The 20,446-nt window shown below is 40.7% G+C and overlaps 1 protein-coding gene across 1 annotated transcript in view; it reads right to left on the bottom strand.

Moving 5' to 3' along the window:
* Window positions 1-241: 241 nt before the first annotated feature.
* Window positions 242-20,446, bottom strand: part of LOC120559318 (ERC protein 2) — an 86,023-nt gene continuing 65,818 nt past the window's right edge. The window contains exons 13-19 of the mRNA XM_039800957.1: window positions 20,241-20,282; window positions 17,894-18,087; window positions 17,565-17,570; window positions 9,591-9,684; window positions 9,414-9,417; window positions 4,454-4,606; window positions 242-372 (exon numbers count right to left, since the gene is read on the bottom strand). Of these exons, the coding sequence (XP_039656891.1) occupies window positions 4,506-4,606; window positions 9,414-9,417; window positions 9,591-9,684; window positions 17,565-17,570; window positions 17,894-18,087; window positions 20,241-20,282 (441 nt within the window). The 3' untranslated portion in view covers window positions 242-372; window positions 4,454-4,505. The remainder of the gene's footprint in view (window positions 373-4,453; window positions 4,607-9,413; window positions 9,418-9,590; window positions 9,685-17,564; window positions 17,571-17,893; window positions 18,088-20,240; window positions 20,283-20,446) is intronic.

Raw genomic sequence — 20,446 nt, 5'->3', positions numbered from 1 at the left:
ATGCATAGCCATAAATGCACACGATATAGTGTATGGTTACAGAGTATGTAATTATTTTTCTGTGTGGCCTGTGACGATTTAAAGTTACATCTGTTAAATGAAAGAAAGTAGGTACGTAGGGTAGATTAAGGTAGATATATATATGGAAGATATAAAGACTGAGCAGATAGAAGGGCTCATACAGAGATAGATGGCTTAGTGTGAGACTTACTTCATCTCTAAAATCTCCTCCAGCTGTTTGCGTCTCTCCTGGCGAAGACTATTAAGGTGTCCGTCTCTCTCATGCAGGGACTGCTGAGTGGAGGATAGATGCATCTTGGTGGCATTCAGCTCCTGGCGTGTCTTCTCCAAAGCCCCCATCAGTTCCTCCAACTATTCAAGGAGAGACAAATATGCACAGGTTTAAACAGTATCAAAACATACCAGGATACTCTCCCACATGGCGCTGTGTTACATTAAAACTCAATATACAAGATATTGTATACTTGCACAGTCTCACACATGTACACATAGACATGGTCAATTAAACAGATACAAACTATTGTGCACTTTTATTTGTCTACATACATGTATGTGAGTATTTTAGAGAGAGAGTGTGTGTGTGTATGTATGTTGGAATGCTAGTTGAGGTTAAATGACAGCCAAAACATGAAAATGAATGGATAGTAATTACTTAGGTTGAAAGGTTAGTTGAATGATATGTCCACTGACCCTTGGACTGGAAACAAGGGCTCCCTCTTCTCTCCCACCTTTCTCCACTTATTTTATCTCAATCTCAAGTGTGGCTCTACTTTAGAGCAGGTGAGAATAATGCTCAACCCCTCAACTACATCTCCTCCCTCTGCACATACGTGCCCTCCAGCCATGCAGGCCAACCTGCGTGTCTGACAGACAGGATGTGACCTCAGGGCGTCATTATCCTAAGACAGGAAGTGTCTAATTGTCTAACAACAAGTACTTTACAATAGGATGCAGTACTAGTTAAGCTTGTTCGGATGATGTAAATAGAAGGCCACAAGAATTTGAATTTAACTTTGTTCAATTCTGACGATTTGCAGATTTGTGATATAAGATAGTCAAACAGTTAATTCAGTGTTGGATTTTAAATGAACAAAGGGAAAGAAAGTGAATGAGAAGCAAAAAAATAAAAGAGAGATGGAGTATTAGTGGAAAGCACTCCATGGGGTAGGACATGAAAAAAGGAGTGGGCCTCTTTTATGAAGGGGCCAAATCGTTCACACATTTTCAGGACACTCTTTATCTCCGCTGGTTTTCTAGGTGTGTTTCACAGATGTCAGATAATGTGCTCACTGACTGTTCATGAATTTCACATATGGAGTAAGAGAAGAAAGGGTGAAAGCAAAGTGAGTGGGTAATACAGAAATTTGAAATGGTGGGAGAGTGACAACTTTCAGTCATAACTTCCTGGACATATAACATTGCATTGTTTAAAATAAAATACAGCCCATATCCCTGCCAACAACAACTGACCTCGGTAGTATCCAGCAGCTAACATACACAATATCAACAAGACATCCAACCATCCAAAATCACATCATGTTTAATGTTTGATGTCTTCTTTCAGGCTTAAAAGAATCCAAAGCCAGTCTTTTTATCTTGAAAGCCAAGGGTCACACACACACTCCGTTTACACCCACCACATGTCTATCAACCCTCATGCACCAACTGCCTACCTCCCAGTTCCCCATTAGTCCACCACCCAGGCGAGCCCTCTCTTCACTATCACATCATTAATAAGGAATACAATGCATTTTAGTGAAATTAGGGACCTAATCAGCTTAGCGGTGATCCTGTGCGTGCTAATTTAGCTCAACTTCAAGGCAAAGCCCCCCAGCCAGTCTAAGGCTCAAGACTGGCCCAAAGCCCCTTTAGTTGCTAAGCTGATTGGGGGCTCAGAGGTAAGGGCCAAATCCCTCTTGTCTGTTTGCGTCGGTGTTGCTGGTTCAGAGGCCTAGTTCAAACGCCACAGAGGGGGAGAGAGGGAGAGAGACAAGAATAGAGAGGGAGCGAAAGGGAGAGAGAGAGTGATAATTGGGTGGGACAACTTAAGAAGGCAGATGGGAAAGAACGAGGCTCAGGACAATCGATGGGCAGCAGAAATGATGGCAGGAGAAAGACGAGACAGAAACAAGCAGCGACAGAGTGAGAGACTTAGAGAGCGGGGGTGTGAAGAAAAGTAAGCCATGGCATTACCCATGCTCCATTTCAGCAGGTCAGGCTGATAGAAGACTTTCAGCGCATTGCACATCATGAGACTGATTACTCTTGGACAGAGGGGAGAAGAAAGAAGAAAACCAAGGAAAAAGCAAGGGGGGGAGGGATGTGAGAATGTGAGTCTGGCATGGCGCTCTGAAATGGTGCCAGGGTCAGGTGATGTTTCAGAAGGACCTGTCCCTCTCTCTACTCCCCCCAACAACCCTTTCCACACACACTCTGTTTTTCCAGAGTCTGAGGCTAGAGTGGCAGTTGACTGACGACTGTGTAACTGCATGTTAATGGCTAGTTGACTCGATGCCCCCTTATGCGGTGATGTCATGCTGGCTCACAAAGTTCAGTGTGTCGATAGCACCTACTGTAGCAGTGAGCATCAACGACGCTAAAGCTAAAGTGCCAGGCCAAATGGGTACTTTTCCTTGTTTCCTCCAGTAGCGCAAGTGCAACTCTATTCTGGTTCTATAAGTGTCAAGTGCAGTTGCCAGTATGACTGCATGCTGGCTCATTATGTTCTCTATTTGTAGGGTCTGGATTGACATGAAATGAAAGCAAGTTGACTACGATGTTTTGGATCAACTAGTGTTAACGTGTCACAAGTTAGGAAAGGATTTCCCTGATTCTGGCTACACATTGGTGGACTTAGGTCAAAGCTGAATCATCCACTTGTATTGTGTGCGAAAAGTCCCACAGACATAAATATACTTTTCTGTCGGACTTCTCAGTGGATCAGGCAATTGTTTGATAAACACAGTATCCATGCTGACTTTAAGTCAAGCGTGTAAAGTACAGAAATTGCACAAAAAACAAGGAAAAAACAAGCCACAGTTTGCATTGGCTCTCACAGAATTTTCTAAACTGAGTTTAACCTCATCTTACTTCCCCACTCTGTCCACCTCCATCTCCTCACTTCATGTTTAAAGTTCTCCTCGATCAGAATCTGTCTTTTAATGTGTGAGTGTGTGTGTGTGTGTGTGAGTGTGTGTGTGTGTGTGTGTGTGTGTGTGTGTGTGTGTGTGTGTGTGTGTGTGTGTGTGTGTGTGTGAGAGTGTGTGTGTGTCTGTCTGTGTGTGAGAAAGCATATGTATGTATGTTAGAAGCAATGCAGCCACCATTCTGCCTCAAAATGTTAGTTCTTGTTTTAACCGCCAATTGCTCTCATATTACTTGTGGCAGTCATCAGTAATTCAAGGTCATTCTCATTCAAATGCACACTCACACCGAGAGGAAACACACTCCTTCGCCCTGTTTCTCTTTCCCACCACAAACACACCTAGGCTCTCTCTCACTCAATAAACACACACACACACATACACTGCACACACACACACACACACACACACACACACACACACACACACACACACACACACACACACACACATACACTTTTTGGGACCCACTTAAAGATGTAGACTGCCCAGCTGGCAGTCAGAAAGACAGATAGATAGCAGGACATACAGACTAAAAGGGTAGCCTGTACTCAATCAAGACTACAAGTCTTCAGATTTGCTACCAAATTCTGATTGCCTGCACATAAACTCACAATGTGTTAAACATATGCTCACATTTTCAACCGTGCAACAGCAAACGAAAGACAGAAAATGAACGGTGGGAGTTTTAGTTTCAGTTTTAAATTTCAGTCTAGAGGGAGAAAATAAACAACAGCATGTTTAGAGAATACAAACCAAATTAAGAAAAGAAAATAACAGACAGGAAGCAAAACTATCCATTTTGTAAAAATGATATTTGTTGGTTAAGAACTACATATTACAGTCTGCCTGCAGTTACACTCTTAGCCACATGGGGGTGCAGTTAGGTTCCTCACATTTTCTCAGTGGTCCTTCTTAGTCCTAGGTGAGGTGATACTAGAGGTATAAAGGGAGTCTGCCTATGTAGGGAGGCATACGACTATCTCTGTGTATGAATGTGTGTGTGTGTGTGTGTGTGTGTGTGTGTGTGTGTGTGTGTGTGTGTGTGTGTGTGTGTGTGTGTGTGTGTGTGTGTGTTTTTGTGTGTGTGTTAATGTCAGTAAGTGTGTGAAACATGTTGCACCACATGCTTGCTCTTGGGGGGGGGGAATTGTTGGGTCTTTGTAAGTTGTGTAAGTGTGGTCTAGACCTACTTTATCTCTAAAGTGTCTTGAGATAACACCTGTTGTGATTTGACACTATAAATGAAATTGAATTGAACTGAATTGAATTGAAAACATCAGCTAAACCTGTCTTTGGGCCTGAACACGGGCAGTCTCCTCTTGCGCCCAGAGAGCCTCTCTATGTGCGGAGGTGTTCATGCTCTCCCTCAGTGCCCTCTCCAACTCCCTGATCCGCTCCGCCGTCTCCCACATGGCATCCTGGGAAGCTGAAAGAGGAAGCTGAGGGGGCGAAAGAAGTTCAGAGGAGGAGTACGAGGAGGGGGGTTGGAAGCAAAGTAGCAAAAGCCAGGGGAGAGTGTTTTTCTTTGAGTATACTTTGTTTGAAAACCTCATTAAATGTTTTTTGCACTGGAATAATACTATATTGGCAAAAGATAATTTGAGAAAAGGTGTATTTGTTGATCCTTTTGCTAAGTAAGAATCCAGTCCATGTAAAATAGAAACAATAGGAAAGACTTGAGTAAGGAAAAAAAAAAAGCTGTGGTGATAGAAGAACAAGACTTCTCTCAGAACAAAGAGACCCAGCCAAGACAGCAGAGAGCGATAAGTGATGGAGAAAGAGTGTGTAAGTGCTGTGACCTTTGCCGACATCCATGTGAGTGTGCACATGTGTGAGTGTGGGTGTGTTGAGTAGACCGTGCACGTTCACACGCATAGTTTGTGTGTGGCCTCTCTGACACCTATGGTGAGTGGGGGAAAAGGATCCCTCTCCACACTGGGTGATGGAACTGTGAAAGAAAACACTGGACAGAAATAATAAACCCCCCCTGACTTCTCTCCCTCTTTTTTTTTTTAAACTCCCTCTCCTACTCCTCAATAGTTGACTCGCCTTCAAGTTCACACGTTCACACTTTTCTGGGAGCAGTGCAAAAGCCTTGGGGTCACGTGGCCAAGAAGACACTTTTTGAACTGCACAAAAATGAGTTCAGTTACACTTGTTGCCAAACAGAAACTAGGGGTGTGGCAAGTGGATATTAAGTAACAAAATCTGCACAAGCCAAAAACACCAGATCAGATTTTGTAGGATATAAAATAAAAGTCACATTCTGATATGAACTATTCAATATGAACACTTGTATAGCCAGTTTGTGTAAACTTACATAAAGAGAAGCAGCAACACTGATACTTAATAATGTTCAATTAGAATGGTTACATTGCATGTGAGTGAGAGCAGCTACCTGCCGTCAAACAAAATGGCAGACGGGTGTTTTCAGGGTTAGAATCAACAATGGAAACTTCAACACCACAAACTTCATGGCACACTTGTAGAAGCATGAATCAAATGAATATGACACAATAGCAACAAGTTACAAGTAGAAGTGTCGGCATTGTTGGAAGCAGTGAGGATGGGTAGGAAACTCTCTCCAGACAGCAACTAAGAAAAACGAATAAAAGAGAAAATGTTTCGATGTTTCACCAAGTCAAACTACAAGCTCTTAAAGTGACATTTCATCTTAGAAACGGCTGCTTGTAAAAGTCAGTTAGTGAGATCTGAATGCTTCGAAACAATTGCAGCTTTGCAGGCATATTGATGACATATAGAGCTCAACCTTAGGGAGCATGTCTCTAACATTATTCCTAAATCTAACAGTGATCTGAATAGGCTAATTTTTGTATTGCATATAAGGAGCTCCAGGCTAAACAGTGGTGGACACATGGTGAATCTATTCTGACTGCCAAAAAAGGATATGCTAAATGCATAGAAAACTGAAGATTTTACGAGACCATGCTGATCATGCTAAATGCAAATGAATGGCCTATTCACTGCCCCTCATAAATATTAAAGTGAGTTTTGACTTGGTACCTGTATTATACATAGATAGTGGTGAAGCCAGCTCTTCAAATTCAATAGTAAATATTGAAAAACTGGGCCCCTTCATGATAAAGGCTAACCAAGTGACTAATTCATTGATACTGACTAAAACATGAGCGATGGGATTATCCCTGAGTGCCATGAAAATAGTGCCAAGCCAGCCAAATCACAAGCAGATACTTGTGGCTCGTCACGTCAGCACGACACAGCTGGAGGTGAGCGACAAACACCCGCACACACACGTACAGAGGCAGGCTGTGTGCATCAGCAGTCCAAAGCTGTAATTGGATGTGACAGACAGGCAGTAATTCGATGCACCAGAATCAACAAGTACTGGTCTGACCCCACCTTACAGACAGAAACACACACATGCACGCACACACACACACACATGCACGAGCACCCCACTGAGATGGGGCTGCCACCACTGGACCCCCGGGTGAAACCTGACCAGAAAGCTGTGTCTGCCTGTCTGCCTGTCTGCGTGTGTGCGTGTGTGTGTGTGCGCGCAGTATTTGTGTCTGTCTGTGTCAGTGCATATCTGTGTGTTATGCAAGTTTTATTAGTAACAAGATAATTTTGCTGGCTTTCAAGAATATAAAGAATGGTAAAAAGGTCAAGAGAGATACAGAGAGTGGGGAGAAATGGAAAGATAATTGCCTCTGCAGCACCAATCATCACCTAATGCCCTTGGGAAGGATCATTATGGAGTCTGGCCCTTTCTCATTTGATGGAGGGATTATAATCACTAAAATAAACGAGCAGACAGTGAGAGAATGCACATTTCCAGCATACACATACCTATGATCTTCAGCTTCACACATAGGCACACAAACCACACAGGCATCTGTCTCTGTCAAAAAGTTCAGTGTGCAGCATCAACTTCTATGTGTCCAATTTCATGATTTAAAGAATGTTAAGCATGTGTGCATGGCCAGAAGTTTCATATACAGTTTCAGTCAAATGTACAGACTGTGGGAACAAGCTTGGAGTGAATGAAAATCCTAAATGCATCCATCTTCTTTAACTGTCGTTAGATTTAAAATAAGAGTTTCTATAATCCTTGTGTCAATAAATAGGGTGGTGGGGGGGTAGGGTATTGTGTGTCGCTGATGCCTCTTCGTTACAGATAAAAGAGAAATAAAAGGCCTATGTGAAGGCTTGAAGTGAACATTTCCGATGTGTGTTTTCTCTGTGTTTGTGAAGTGCAGCGTGGCGCGATGGAGACGATGAAGCAGAGAGATGCTATCACTCCATCCCACATAAACTCTCCTGGATGGATAGGGAGAAAAAGGAGTGAGGGAAGGCTGTGTTTGTTTGTGTTTACCCTTGGAGCGTGCTGTGTTCCTGATGGACCCAGAGATAAATGGAGAGAGAGAGAGAGAGAGAGCAGTGGGAAGAGCGCGAGATAGAGGCCATGACACAAAATACAGAATATATACTCTATTTATAACGTATCATCATCATAGATAGTGAGATGGAATATGTGGTGGTCATCCTACCTCTTAGTGTTATTTTTAAATGTTGTAACTGTATTTTTTCTAATCTTTTTAATGTATTGCTGCTGTATTTAATCATACTGTTCTTAATAAATCATATTATATTATGTACATTCGCAATTGTGCTGTTAGACAGGCCTCAAAGGGTCTTGCTTAATTAATATTAAATGTTTCGTCTGGATTGTTCTGTTGTCAATATTATGCTTTCTGTTTTGTATATTGGCTAAGTGAGGAACACCATTTGTTTCCCACTGTATACTTTTATATGGATTGGAGCCCAATGGATAAGCTAATCAATCTTGACAAATCTTGACAGTTTTGTATATTACACAGTTAAATTACCAGAAAACACAAGTTTATTTTTCAATTGGTAATGCTCATAGCACATCTGATCACAATTCATTAATTACCAAATATAAGGGATTCAAAAATGTTTGTTAATGTTAGGGGTTACTGTTAAAACAAGTCTACAGCCATGCTAACAGCTCTGTGAGCTTAACACTAACGTCAGCTTGTTAACATGCTGATGTTTAGCATGTACAATGTTTACTCTGTTCACCATCTTAGTTTAGCATGTTAGCATTTGCTGATTAGTACTAAAAACAAAGTAGAGCTTAGGCTGATTGGGAGTTTTAGAATTTTGACCTGATTGTGGCGCTAAATCAAAAGTCAGAGGATCACATCCAATAGTTTTAAAGATATTTCCGTCTGTACTACCTACTGACTGACTGACAGATATTGCGATTGATAAAGCATGCCGCTGGCGTGGCTTATCAAATCTCTTATATTTTCAAATACTAATATCAGTATTATCCATGTTTTGATATAGACAAATGACAATAAACTTAGCCTTGAGCTTGAATTCCTGCATCTGCTCGAACACTAATATTATCTCTGGTCAATACTTTATAATACATGGAATATATACCAAAAAAAAAAAAACCACCTCTCTGAAACTTTCCATTTTGCTCTTTTTGTGGACGCCATCTTTATCCCTGACATCAATCCCACTACTCTCTTGCACTTGTCCCTGTACTTCTTTCTTTCTTCCTGGCACTCACTTCTTGTTTCTGTCCAGGTTGTAGCAATATTAATGTGTGCTACTCAGACACTGTTTAGAAGAGGAAATAGGATGTAGGATGCTGCCTGCCAGCATGCACAGGAATAACAAAATAGCTCTACCAAAAACAGGCTGAGAGCAGCTCTGGTTCTTTTTGGCAGAGGGGTACAGAGAGGTGTACTCTACTTCATCCGTCCTGTGGGAATAACCTGGCATGGCTGCACTCTGCATATTAACACCTCAGTATAGCTCTGCAGGCTAGCATACAAGCATGCACACAGACAAACACACACACACACACACACACACACACACACACACAGCCAAGCAAACAGCTGACACTCATGTTGACACCTAAGAAGAACTATACAAATGATATAAAACAAGATAAATCAAGAGACTCTCTCCTGCCTGACTAATCAGTTCTTTACTATTCCCATCTGACCCATTATGCCGCCGTTCCTGGCTGGCGTATGGAGCTGATTTCTGCAGGACTAAATGCCTGTCTCTTCCACTTAGGAATAACTCTGGGATGCACTAAGGGAGGGAGGGCAAGAGGCATGAAGGACTGGAAAAGGGCTGTCTCTGCCCAGAGGAGCAGAATTATACAGAAAGAGAGAATGTAGAGAATATAGGAAGGGGAAAAGATAATACTTTTCTGAGGAACAGCTTGCAAAAGAGGTGAGGAGGAAAGAAGCGGGGGGAAAAGGGCAGGATACATGAGTATAGTAAGAGCCAATATAGATACTGTGAAATGAAGAGCTCAACTAGAGGCCAATAAATGTGCACCTGAGCACACACACATACAATATAACATAACATTGTTCAAACCTGTGATAAAGAGTGTGGATGTCCATCAATCAGGGCATCTTTCCTTATCTCACTCGCCACTGTCTGCTTCTGGATGTTAGGAGAGTTGATTTGCCTTCAGAAAGAGGAAGATGAGTGACAATAGATAAAGAGATGCTTAATAAAGACATATACATCCATCATTAAAACAAACAGATTTGTATCTCACACAATGTGACCACGGTGTATGTAAAGATATATGCACATACCCTTTGCATAATACACGATGGCCCCAGTACACTTTAAGTAAAACTTTCAAAACCATATAGTTTGAATCTGTGGTGCTTTTGTTGGCGAGTGTTTATCATTAAATGTAGTATTTACATCCAAAATATGTATATAATGTTGTTTTACCCATACATTTACTTTATTTTCAGAGTTAAAACAAGGCCTGCATATTGCATCATAAAGGTAAATGGTAGGGCTACAGTGTGTACAATAAAGCAGGGAAGTACTGTGCACATGTCTTGTCTTAGTAACAGGGCAGACTGGGACAAGACAAGACTTGAACGATGGAGGTGAGACACTGCTGTGTAAATCTTTCAACAACAAAACACACAAACACATGCAGACAGGAGATGCAAGCACATGCACCCACACAGACATTCTCAAAAATAGATATATAAGCAAGAGGTAAGTCTACAGGGGCATGTTTTTAGAAAACATAAATGAGTCTATAAACACTGCCAGAAACAAACAAACAAACACACACACACACACACAATAAATCTGCTGTCAATGTTGTGCATCGCTGAGGTCCTGATTACAGAGCTGAACCATGTATTAACCAGCCAGGATGGCTGTGTATTTACCTCCAAACAAAGACCTGTTTCTTGTCATTTACTGAACTTACTTAGCCAGAAAAATATGACACACACACACACACACACACACACACACACACACAAACAAATATATGAAAATATGCATGAAAACACACACAAGCATTAACACTTAATACACTGGTAGACACACATTAACCCACAATACCAATACACCATAAGACACACGCAGCTGCACTTATACACAATCTATATCTTGTCACAAACACTCTCAAAATAGAATCAAAACACACACTTTGAGACCCCAGTTTGGCCTTCACACTTAAAACAAATATGCATAGAAAGTGCGAGAAAGCTGACAGTGACAAATTAGTGCTTAAGAGAACCATCCAACACTGTAAACAGACTGACCAGCAGCTGCTAAAACGCACCGCATTATTATTCCACATCCACACTGGTGTGTTTACTCTGGGCAAAACATATGAGCTGCCCCCACATATGGGCAAATATTTGCTGCTGTAGCCCTTGTAATGGTGTGTGTGTGTGTGTGTGTGTGTGTGTGTGTGTGTGTGTGTGTGTGTGTGTGTGTGTGTGTGTGTGTGTGTGTGTGTGTGTGTGTGTTTCTGCTTTTATGAGTGATGTTGGTGTCCACTCAATGTGAAATATACCCAACAAGATGAATACATTTAATACACAGTCACCTTGCCACACATGCACACACCATAGTGCTTTTCAAATCCTTTGAGGACATATTTGTTACAATAAGGGAAGACAGAGCAGGACAGGAAACTGTGTGTGTCAGTATTCATATCTGATATTACTCCCCATGTACAAAAACACAGAGTGTATTAGGCCTGTCATTTTATGTCTCTGGCTTACTTCTATATTTCTTTTTTTAATAACTCTGCTGACCGCTGCTGATTTTATTTATGTTCTCTATCATTTTTATGAGTGGGTTTTGAAATGGGCTGCGTAAATAAAAGATTATTATTCAATTCTCTTACTATTATGAATGAAGTATATGTACACACAAAAATACATGTGCACACATATTTAGACAGTGAGGAGGAGGAGAAGTTTCTGTTTATACTTTGATCTTTGATGTCTCGGAGTGTGTTTTTATAAGCTCAGAGGCATGTCCATGGAGAACAAACTTGCCATAAGGGCATATCAGCTATCACACACAGCCGGCACTGGCACAGGTGTATAAACCAGCATACACGCTGGTCCCTTTTGATAGCTGATATACCCCCATCAACCCATCAGTTCATCGAAGTATGTGTTTTTTGACCAATGTGAAGGCAAACGAGGGCACGTAGATTGTGAATAAGAAGCAGACGGGCTCGGCTGCATGTTGAGTGGAAAATATGAAGGAGAACTGTGATTTGTTGAGTACCGAAATGAGTAAATTCATGGGGGGAAAATAGTATTTTATTGCTGTGACATTTCTTAAAAGATGAAGTGTGTGAGAGAGAGCGCACTGTGCACTGGTCCAGCCATTTCCTAAACTGAGCGTAATAAGTAATTTTTCACATTTCCTCTTTTTTCTTTCACCTGGAGCATTCCACACATCCACCTTCCAACATAAGCAGCTTCACTTTATTTCTGGCTGCCAAAGCACAGCTCTGTTTTTTTCTCACTTGTATTTCTCAATATATATTTCGATCGTTCTTTCTATATCTCATAAACTCACTTTTCCATTATCCTTTTTAACAGTCTTTTCCTCCTCTTGTCTGTCTGTTTTGTCTCCTAGAACTCACATCCATTTAGAAGGACACTGAGAAAAAAAGAATGAATGAATGATCCTCTAACTTCCCTCAAGGAGTACTGGTGACGTGCCCTTGAGCAGGGCACAGTAGGGCTCCAGTAAAGCTGCTGAGTGGCCAACAGCAGGAAGCTGCGGTCACACTGGGACGCTCCCAGTCCTGAATGTGGGAAACTGCGAATATTAAGTAGGGTGTTGCTGGAAAAGAGAATGCATTCTCAGTTGACTTTTCCTGGGTAAATAAAGGTTAAAAGCAGTAATAACCTTTGAAGAAAGAAATTCAGATTTGTATCTCCCCTTCATAACTCCTAATATCTTACTCTGTTTTCTCCTCTTCTCTTTTAATAAACAGCAGAGTGGAAGAAAATCCTCTGATTTCAAGCAGACAAGGACACACCAGGGCAGTTACTACTCAACAGCGTTGCACAATATGAAATAAGAGGCCGATACGATCTGAATTAAATACATTTTCTCTGTAGTGAAAAAAGTCAAGGGGTACAGGGAAAGGAGAGAGGAGAAGAAACGAGGCACTATGGAAGTAAAGCATGAGGCAGTTGGATCAACACTGGAATCTGAAGTTTTATCTGAGGCGCTTGTCTCGATGCAGTGCTGAGAGATCCAAACAGAACAAGTCTGTTTATTACTGATGCTTTATGGTGCTTAGACATGTGTTATCGCAATACAAATACTGTTTCGCTGTTGCCTTTACATATTGTCTGTGTGTGTATGACAGGGTGAAACAGATTGGAGGTTAAAGAAGAAGAACTCTGCTTGTGTGTCTAGATGTTTTAATGTGAGAAAATGTAGTGTGATTCAGTATATGGTATTGTTTATGTATTTGATATGTGTGTTATGAAACACTCTTCTCTAGCGCAGGTGCAATATAGTAAAACAGGAAGTTGAAGTGTCTTTTTCAAAGCACTAAATTGCATGGACACCTGCAAATACACACTGTTTACACACATATTCATGTAGAAATATTGTATACAGACTTTGGAGGTTATTTGTGAGTTGGCGTGTGAATGTATACAGTGTGTGTATTTTCAAAAGATTGACGCTCTCAACATCTGGAGTTTGATTATCATCGTAAGAATAAGGCCCAAAATGATATGTGTGTGTTTGTTTGTGCAAATGGTTGATTGTGAGTGTATGAATATTTGTCCGAACCGTTGATTCCTACCCGCCAACAGACCCTCGCCAACTTCGCTATACCAATATGTATTCTCCTCAGTGTCACCCTTGACGCTCACGTGCACACTTACACACATAAAGTACATACATTTGTTCAAACATACACAAACCCACACCCACACACACACCTCCCTTTTCCTGAAACCCTCCCTTACATACCAGAGTGCTTACCACGTCAATAGTTGTGATATGGTGGTGAGACTGGGAGCCTGATTTATTTCTCAAAGTTTAGCTCCCACATCACCACAGAAACTTTAAAAGTATAGGACTGTAACAGCATTAAGAACTATACAAAATAATTCCACTGGTTACAGTTTTTTCCAATTGCTAACACACTAAAATGACATGCATAGCACAGTTATTTAAACTGACACACAGAGAGCAAAACCTCTTCTCAAGTCTCCAAAAGTCTAAACACATTTTCTGCTTTACACACATTTTGCAATTCAAAATGGCACTTTTTAAATGCACTGAACACAGTTCTCTGCATAAGACACAACAATCTGACATAAAGTCACATGTTTGCCATTTCAAAACACTGCCATTCAAAATGACACTACATGAGCTAATTGGCCAATATATGTGCCACCTGGCCAAACACCTCAATGGTTACAGTAATTGTTACCACTTCAATCAGGAAGTAAGCACTATGATGCCTCTTTTTTTCTATATATTTTTTCTGCAATTTTCTTTTTCAGTTTACTGTTTTTTTGTGAGCATATTTTTGTTCAGTCCAATGTAAATATAGCTGCTGTGCATATGTTGCACTGACTTGTTTGGTGAAAAAAATTTTTTCAACAGCATGTGTGTGTAGGCATGTGAACAATCTGAAGAATTTTCTACAATTTGAACTATTTTAATATTATGGCAAAGCATACTAAAGATGAGAGTGCTTTTCATTACGCCCAACAGTGTGTAGTTGGTTAGACAATAATCTGGTAATATGAATGACGTTTGTGCCATTTTGTGCAAAAGTTTGATTTTGATAATACTATATGTAGTTTTGGTTGCAGTGCTTCATTTTGCAGGATATATGAGGTATTTTGCAGTTTGGGTGTGTGGTTTTGTGAATTGTGTTATGTATTTTTGATAAAAACAAGGCTAGTTTGCAAAATTGAGTTTTAGCAATTGGAAAAAACTATAATAACAATATACAGCCCAATAACCCCCAAGCATCTTTTTCATTTCCATGTTAGAAATCACACCTGTTGCAGATATTTGAAAGCATAAACTTTCTTGAATATGTATACTTACTGCTGATGTTTAGGGGTAATGAAAACTGGTGATGTTTCAAAAAGCCTACTCACTGGATTCATTCTCTTGTACCTTTAAGACATTCAATACCATGTTACAAACTACATGATGCAGGCCAAACACACAACACACACTGTTACTTAAATTAATTAATAGGGAAAAATTAGAATGATGAATTCCTAGTGTGTTCATACTATGACATGTAATCATTTTTCCATTTTGGTCCACCCTATGCGCACAAACTGCATAATGAGATCAGTAACCATTGCTTTCAGAGCTCTACTTAACAAATCCAGCTATTAGTATTAGTGCTAACCTCTGATACAGATGCTTTCCACAAAGCCTGTTCAGTATCTCTGATCACTAACGCAGATTAGCTAGGATTTACACCTACACACATGACAGTAAATAAAACACTGACAATAACTACCTAATGTTAACACTGATGATAGATCACTAGGAGATCTAAGATATTAAATAGCTGTGAGAGAGTCTCCCCCTGTACTGGAAGGTATTTATTACAATGACCTGCTGGCTACATTCATCTTTGACACTCTCTGCTGCATTGCCAACTGGATGAGAAAGTGTCTATTTCCTCATCTGTTCTTCTCTCTCTCCATCCAGATAGTGGTTAATAGGCCATCTGACTGAGTTCCAACAGAAACACTCTGATTAAAAATACATTCATCCTCTGCCCAGCCACATCTTGCATTGCCTTACACAGAAGTCCAATCAGCACAGGGACAAACTCATCCGCCAATGCTGTCACATAACACATGTGTGCAGAGAAACACATATGCTAAAAGTCTTGTGCCTGTATTCATGTTAAATGTCTTTGTTAAATCAGAATTTCCACTGATAACGTGACAAGATTTTAACTACAATAACTTGATGTCCCACTATTCTCTACAGCAGCCAATGTACATACTGTAAAGTTCATGTTCCTGTGCTTTTAACTTAAGAAAAATCTAGTCTACTTTATTTATTACAGTGGCAGTGTATGACTGCAGTGGATCCTGCTCTGATAACCTGCAGATGACCTGCTTGTGACCTCTGACCCGTACACGCTGACCCAGGGAGGGGTCAGACTGATAGGAGTGACTGGCTGACACTAATGAGACAGCAGCCCCAATAAGATGGATGAGCTGAGTGTAAACAAACTTTTCCAATGCCTGATCCAAAACACTCCTGTCCCACAAATGGCTGTGCACAGAAACCAAATGCACGGATTAACACATACATGTGCATGGGCATACTCTGCCACTGCAGGTGAGTAGCAGACACATATAGAGGTACAGTAGAGGCATGACGTATGCACTGACATATTGAATCAGAGAGTAGACTGTCTGAACAAACTCTGCGGGAGCTATATAACCCTATTATACTTGATGCTCATGCGTACCCACACAGTTTGAGTCAGTCAGCACACGGTTTCCATGCCAGAGTGGAGAGTCTGTAAAATGGGTAATGAATGAGGCAGGAAACTGTGTTAGATTCAGTACATGCAGCCCATCCAGATAAATTCCAAGCCATTCAGAATCCTAGCTAGCGTTAACACACCTGATGGGGGCCAAAGTGTTAAAAAATTGTTCCCACCACCCACTATCAATCTACATACACGCCAACTGCCACACAACAAACTATAACCATTCTAAGTTCAGACCCACACAATGTACAGACACAAAACCATGCCTCTTTCTTTGCTTCTTTTTCACACATGTACGGACACACACATAAAGTTAATACCCACACAAGCACTCACATACAGTACCTCTGCGTTGGCACTAAACAACCACTCATGTGGGCACATACACACACCATGCCAATCCATAAATCAGATGATAATTGAGTAGCACTGCACTAGTAATAAACAGAGTAGTATAAACAGCCAGTGTCTGGGATGGATACACCACCTCCCACTGGCATGCTGCTGGCTGCCTTCCTGGCAAACTCAAAAACACACACACACACACACACACACACACACACACACACACACACACACACACACACACACACACACAGTACATAGATACATTTGCTGAATGCATTTACAGTAATGCAAAGACAGAAACAAAACCACTTAACACAGGGTTTACAGACATATTTGAAAACACCTAAGATATGAGGGAAAACACACATCATAGCACTCACGATAGCAATAAAATGGGAAGAAGCTTCGCAGAAGTCAACACAACTGAAAGGCTATACGTCTCCAGTGATATGAATGAGGAAACATATAAAGTCTCTCATTGTGTTATTGCTGTGACAGGAATGAGGACCGAGATTGTTTTCCGTAAATGCATTGTACATTTATTGTCCCGCTGGGATAGTCAAATCTGATCTTTCTGGGAATCAGATTTGAGCCAAAATGCCACAATTTACTAGCCTAGAAATCTAGACGCACCCTAGTGGCAGCAAATTTAATTTGCAGCCAGGGGGGACTAGGCACTCTCCGTTGACTTGCGAGCTGGAAAAAACAAACTCTGGTCAGGCCAATCACATCGTGTATAGAGTCGGTGGGCAGGCTTATGGCTGCTGCTGCTGGGAACAGCGGTCTTCTGGAAATTTGGAGTTAAAAACAAAGAACGGCACAGAAGTCATTCTTAAAAAAGGAAGATGTGTTCGGAATTTTGCCGACCGGATACGGCAAAAGTTTAATCTATCAACTAGCTTCGCTACCTTCTTCCTTGCTCTGCCTGGTTATAGCGCTATCCTATTGCGTGCAGAGGGAATTTGAAAGACAACCGTTTATCCCGCCCCTCGGATTGAGCTCTGTCAATGGAGAGTTCCCAAACCCAACATCTTGATGTGGGTCAGGCTTGTCAGGCTAACAATTTACAACTTTATACCTGGGAAAATCTCAAACCCAACAGTCATGGCATGATGTCAAGAGTGATGGCTACAGACAGTGTTGGCGGTATTATGATGATTTGTTCAACAGGCACACAAAGAAGTACTTACCCAGGTCTGCAAACGTTTATACACAGAAACAAATGATAAGACATTAAGCCACGTGATTAAAAACAACACATGTACATAGGTCACAGTGTGCATTTCTAGAGTGTGATTACATCAGGCAAAAAGCATGACAGTGTGGAAGTGTTTTCAAGTGCTGGGAGGACACAATCTAGACAGTTTATGTCTCGTGGATTACTCCTTTATAAATAGAGCACTTAGGAATGAATAAAGATCTTACAAAGATCCGGTCACTTGGAAGGACACTGCTTTCTGAGGACACCCAGATGGTATCTTGTTATGGATATAAATGTCAATGAATTTTTGACCCTCACCTCTCAAGATCAGCAATTTTCTTCTCCTTGCACGATTTGTCCATCTCAGCATCCCTCAGAGCTGTCATTAGCCTCTCCACCTCCACTTGCGACTTCCCAGATTCCTCTTTGTTGCGAGCAACTTCCTGCTCCAGAAGCCTCAGACGATCTGTGATGTCTGGACACTTCCGGACTACTTCTTCCGTGTTTTGTGTCTTTGGGGGGAAAGCAGGACACACAGAGGGAGCGGAAACATAAGAGACTGCCACAAAACTGTATACTGCATACATTATTATTAAGGCAGTTTGAAATTAGATTTACAGTGGCCAGTTTAGGACATCTTAGACTCAGATTTTCAAAAGCTGCTCTTTATTAAAGATCATTGTCAGACTAACCTAAACTTTCAGCTTAAACTGCAATTAGTCAGACTTAATTCTACATCCATTAGCCTTAGCTGTCCCTTGTCAGCAAATAATACATTCTTCTTCTGAACTCCTTATGAACCAGCTATGGAACATAAAAATTAACTCAATAAAATATATACCATAATAATAAAGCAGTACCTTCAAACAATACTAGGGCTGGGCAAGTTAACGCGTTATTATCGCATTAACTCATTAATTAACACCGACAATTATTTTATCGCGCATTAACGCCGTTTTTATTATTTCTTTTATTATTGTAAAAGTCTGTTGCTCACAGGCTTTTATTTTGCAAAAGTCTGTGCTGACTGCCGCCACGCTTACAGGAACCGGAAAAGAAAATAATTGGCAGATAAACAAACCAACAAACATGGAAAAGGGTACAGAACTTTTGCATGGCCATTTTCATTTTAAAGTTATTCCAGACGGTGCAGTCGACAGAACCAAAGTTATTTGTAACCACTGCAAAGTTGAATTTTCTTATCACCGGAGTACTTCCAGTTTGAAATATCACCTAAATGCAATACACACAGTTGATACCAGCAAATCATTCAACGAAACAAACAGTGGCGCGTCGGCAGACTACGTTAGATGCAGTGTGTGGGAGAAGTATAGATAAACAAAGGCAAGAGAAGCTAACACATGCCATAGCAAAGTAGATAACTACAGACTGCAGGCCCATTAGTGTTGTGGAGGACGTCGTTCTGAGAAACATTCTGAGAATCGCAACAAATGACGGCAGGTATGAGATTTTACAAGACGCACTATCACAAGAAGAATAATCGAGTTGTATGAAAAGGAGAGGACTTTACAACTTTACAACGTATTACTCTCACTGGGGACTACAGGACATCACTGGGTAACCATAATTACCTCGGAGTTACAGTGCATTATATTGATGAACAGTGAGCGCTGCATTCACATGCTCTGACTGTAATGAAAACAGAGGAGAGACATTATGCTGAAACGTTTGTGCTTCACCTCACTCTAACAGGGACATTTGGTACTGAACATATATGCTACTCCCTGATAAAAAAAAAAAAAATTTCTGCTGTTATCTCAGAAATTGCCTGTTTTAATGTTATGATTGTGGCTCAGGATTTTGTGGGCAGTTTTATTTTATATATAACCAACAGGATAACATCAGCAACAACAGCTTTCATTTTGTATTTGCTTTGATTATATTGTTTAAGTTGAGATTTACACAAAAAATGTATTTAACTGCTACTGTATAAACAAAATGCTGATGTTAAGTGTTTGCAGAACAAATGTTATGGCACTTTCGTTCATATGGCAGAACATTTAAAATAAAATTGTGTTATACACTACTTTTGCATTCATTATTGGATTGTGCGTATAACAATGCGATTAATCGCGATTAATCAGGGAAATCATGCGATTAATTGCGATTAAAACTTTAATCATTGCCCAGCCCTAAACAATACATATATTTAAAAGTGATAAGCCTCATCTGGAACTGTTATCATGGTATGATAGAATTAATATTAGGTATTCCACATTGCTAACTGTAAGTGTAAGCATTCTATCATGTACAAATTCAGCTGAAAGTACAGGTGAAGCTGGCAACATGCCAGCTCATGGTGACAAAGTAAAGCTTAGCCTAACAAAGCACATCTGAAGCTAACAAGCTGAGACTGACCAAGCAAAGCTAAGAATGAGAGAGTACAGCTGAAAATGACAAAGGACAGATAGGGCTAGTGGATGTTGAAATAAGCGTGATAAAATATAGCGAGACAGATTCAAGTTAAGCCAAGTCTGGTAACAGAGAGCTGAGAGAGTCTGACATGTCCTAAAATGCACGCACGCACGCGCGCACGCACGCACGCACACACACACACACACACACACACACACACACACACACACACACACACACACACACACACACACACACACACAAAGAGGCATACAATAACTGAACCTACTGTTGGGCTTCCTGCTGGTAGCCCATCTACTTTGGCTGGCACCTAGAAGTTAAAACAAATAGATAAAACACATTAAAATAAGAATATAGTATAAGAACCAGGTACAGTCATAACATCCTCTAGGACTGAAATATTGGACACAGTTTGACAGTCACACAGGGTCAGATGCAAGATCACAGTGCATTGCTACAACTTTCAAACCTAAA

Source organism: Perca fluviatilis, chromosome 5 (genome assembly GCF_010015445.1).
Source record: "Perca fluviatilis chromosome 5, GENO_Pfluv_1.0, whole genome shotgun sequence".
NCBI lineage: Eukaryota > Metazoa > Chordata > Actinopteri > Perciformes > Percidae > Perca > Perca fluviatilis.
Note: the sequence above shows the minus strand (reverse complement) of the source record. Positions and strands in the feature narration are given on the sequence as shown.